The 3,650-nt window shown below is 38.7% G+C and overlaps 1 protein-coding gene across 1 annotated transcript; it reads left to right on the top strand.

Moving 5' to 3' along the window:
• The first annotated feature begins 1,960 nt into the window (after window positions 1-1,960).
• On the top strand, window positions 1,961-3,395 carry LOC112138857 (multivesicular body subunit 12A-like). Its single transcript, XM_024261516.2, has 3 exons — window positions 1,961-2,065; window positions 2,175-2,274; window positions 2,370-3,395. Exons 2-3 carry the CDS (start codon window positions 2,190-2,192, stop codon window positions 2,588-2,590), a joined length of 306 nt encoding a protein of 101 aa, XP_024117284.1. The 5' UTR covers window positions 1,961-2,065; window positions 2,175-2,189; the 3' UTR covers window positions 2,591-3,395.
• Window positions 3,396-3,650: the final 255 nt, after the last annotated feature.

The following is a 3,650-nucleotide window of genomic DNA, read 5'->3' as shown; positions in this document are numbered from 1 at the left end:
CCATCAGGAACCACAGGCAGGGATGGATCCGCTATTTTTCCTACACCTGCAGACCATGTTCATTTCAGGGAAGGTGTTTGTGTTTTACAGCAGGACAAAGCAAACGAGCAACCGAAGCCATTAGGCTGCATTCACACTGGCGTCACCACCACACATTCAAGCAGCTGCTTCCACAAAAAGTCGATGTAAACACATGTAAATGGGTGCTTTTGTTTCCATTGTCAAAAGTCTTGCATTCAGGTGTCGCTATGCAGGTTTTAAGTTTGTTTTTGGGCTCTACGTCTAAAATAGGCAGCCATTGAACACTTGTTAAAAAAATTAAACCAAGTTCAACTTTAGCCAGTAGATGATGTCCCTTTTAATTCATGGAAGTGACCCTTTTCACGTGGCGTCACACATCTTCTAGTGCTGACTCACTTAAGGTTTCTATTGTTTAGAAAGCTCACAGCTGAACGCTTTTAAAGCAGTTTTACATAAGTAATAAAAGGTAACCTAACCAATTGTAACTGGAATTTATACAATATTTATTGTATAAATGTCCTACCTGGTTGTATTCGTTTTCCCATCTTAGATGGTTCACAAATCAAAGTTCAGATGTCAGTAATCCTGTCTGCAGTCAGAACAGCAGATCAGCTGATCCACAATTCCTCTGGATGATATTAAACCAGTCGTGGATTATTTCTCTCTGACAACCCGGTTAAAGTTAAACGAAGGTTACAAGAACTTCACTGATGCTGCTTGTTTGATTATGAAGGTAATTCTGATTTTAATCTGTGCTAATGCTAACACTAGCATTAGCTTTGGCTATGAGAGGTGGAGCTGCAGAAGATCTTTTCTCACCAGTTCAAAGTTTCCTAAATTTCCGTTCTCACATAATCCTGTAAAGTCAGACAATTCCAGCATGTCTGACATTAAAGTCAAACTTCTTCCTGTTGTAATGTTTTCTACTGCGGTCAGTGAGCTGCTGTTAGCTCAGCCGTGGTTCTAACATCACTCCTCTTTGTTTCTGATCATAACTGTGTCTGATCTGTAGGAAAATAAAGGTAAAACATGATCAAAGTAACTGAAAACTGTTGAAAAAAATCTGAAAGTGACTATTTCTACATAATGTTATAAAATACGTTCACCCAGAGATGAATTTTTTATACTTGACCGCTCTTATTTTGAAAGCTGAAACTACGCGTCTCGATAGCTACTCTGAACATTCTCACTGAACCAAACCATTCCTGTTTTTATGCACTAAAATATCTCAGAAAACAACGAGTACATTTATCCTGGGAAGAGATTAAAATCTGTGCAGAGATGCGCGTCTTTGCTGAAGGTTTTAAATGTGGACAACTTGAATTTCTATCAGCTTTTCTGCTTATCGCACTCAAAATACGTGGAAATAAGATATAGCAAAATAGAACCAGTTAGAATATAATCTTCTCAAATGAAAGCTCAATATTTTCAATAAAACATTCAATATTTAAGGATTATTCAAATTTGTGTTTAGATTTGACAGGAAAGGAAAATACTGTTCAGCAGGACATTCATAAAATAATATTGTATATTTTTCTGTTGAAATTGGTAAAGTTACCTTTTATTGTTTACCATAAAATTGTGTCAAACATCGTTTAGCTGTCAGCTTTAACGTTCTAAATCCGAACACAGGAAGTAATGATTCCCATTTTTCGGCCCTGTCGCCATTTTGTCTGAGGTCACAGTGAAAAGGGTCTAGTGCCAACCATTTGATGCTCCATGCTCCATGCCTGTCCAGTGTCAACAAAACCATACGCTGAAACAGGCAAGGCGTTCATAACCCACAATTGCTGGGTCTTTAATGTGCTAAACGTGGGTTCTAACATAGGTGAACTGACCCAACCTATAGAGAACATTTGATACTGTTCAGAAGTTATCTGTTTTTTTCCTTCTTTATTGAAATAGGTAGAATACCCCAAGAGTTTTGTCTAATGTCCTTTTTTCCCTCTCGTCATTTCTACAGATCAATATTACAGAAGATGGAGTTGCAGCAAATTTCTCCCGCAGCTTTGGGAAGTCTGGATATTACCTCTGTTACAGCAAGGTAGACACCTCGTGATGTTCAGTACATGCATGACCTTTGCATGGCCAGAACGGCCTAGTATTACTCTAAGCAGCTGTCTGGTCAGAGTAACTGTTCTGTCCTCCTCCAGGACTTGGCAGGCGGCATGGTGGTGACGGACATTCAGATCATCACAGAAAGAGAGTCAATTCCTCATGGCTACTGCTACATAGCAGAGCACCTTGATTCAAGTGAGCACACACACATGATTCTAGATGCTTGTGGTATGTGTCTGTTTTCTTGGTGCCTGATCAGTTTGACTGATTGTTCTTGTTGTTTTGTTTAGAGGCTTCCGTCTCAAAGAAAAAGCGTGTGTGTGTACGCCTGACCCCAGTGGGCAGTGTGGACATGGCTTTGCTGGACATCAAACTGACGGCCAAAAGCAAAATGCTGCTGCAACACTACACATACGTGGGGTTGGTAACAATCTCTGTCATCTATCTGACCTCCAAAAGCCTTCGTTCACATGGAAACCATATTCTCAGTAGGAAAGAATCGATACAGTGAAATATCACAATAGGTCCGTTGGTGATACTTGTATCACTATTAACTGCTGACAAGACGATATTTAATTAATTATTTACAAGCAAACATGTAGTTCAGCTATTTTACTTTTTTTTTCTTTACATTTGACCTCTTTTAAAACTCTGTTGATGCTGGTGTTCTAACAATCCAACAATATAGCTACTTAAACGTCCTACCTTATCAGATAATCCTACCTATGCGAATGTAAACGCAGCAGCATAGGAAAGAGTCACAGGTTAAAATGAGCATGTAGTGTGTTGTCGTGCAGATGGAGAGTGTTGGAATCGTGTGTGGTGTCGTTAATGAGCTGTAAGATAATCCAGAAGATCTGCAGCAGATCCGTCTCTGCGGTGCCTTTTTCGACCGAACGACACAAGTGCGGCGTGGAACGAGAATTTGTGTCGGAATTGAACCGCTCATCCGAGGCTTAATTCACATTCCACGCTGTGAACGCAGATTTTGAAACGTTCACGCACAGACAGAGAGGCACTATGTCAGCAATTCAGTTCAGTTTTATTCCTATGCCCAACATCACAAAACAATGGCCTCATTGAGCTTCATGCTGGTAATTGTACGGAAGCAGAAGGTCGGTCATACGACTAGGGCTGTGGATCGTTGCTTAGGTGGTGATCCGATTCGATTCACGAATCAAGCTCAACGATTCACGAATCGATCCACGATTCTTACTTTTTAATATAATCTTTATTGCCATGTGTATGTATATTTACTGGATGGATGAAAATTAAAATTATTTTTATTTAATCATCATTTATACCTTTAGTTAGAACAGGAGATCAGAATGAACAAAACTGATTAAAAAAAACACAAAGATTCAAATAGAAATAAATTTTTTTTGTCAATCTTCTGGTTCAGCAATAATATAAACAACCTAAAAATGATAAAAAATCACTGCTTTTTTTGATCATTTAACAGCAAAATGTGAAAATGTTCTCCACAGTTTTCTATCCTCAAAGTTCTTCAATATTTTACGTTCTAAGCATCACATATTGGTGCAGAGCTCCTATGAAAAAAGTTCTTTTTT

Source organism: Oryzias melastigma, unplaced genomic scaffold (assembly GCF_002922805.2).
Source record: "Oryzias melastigma strain HK-1 unplaced genomic scaffold, ASM292280v2 sc00601, whole genome shotgun sequence".
NCBI lineage: Eukaryota > Metazoa > Chordata > Actinopteri > Beloniformes > Adrianichthyidae > Oryzias > Oryzias melastigma.
Note: the sequence above shows the minus strand (reverse complement) of the source record. Positions and strands in the feature narration are given on the sequence as shown.

Coding starts and splice junctions, on each gene's coding strand:
- LOC112138857 (XM_024261516.2), top strand. CDS start 2,190: ATGGTGGTGACGGACATTCAGATCATCACAGAAAGAGAGTCAATTCCT. Junction 2,275..2,369: donor AGCAGAGCACCTTGATTCAA/GTGAGCACACAC, acceptor TGTTTTGTTTAG/AGGCTTCCGTCTCAAAGAAA.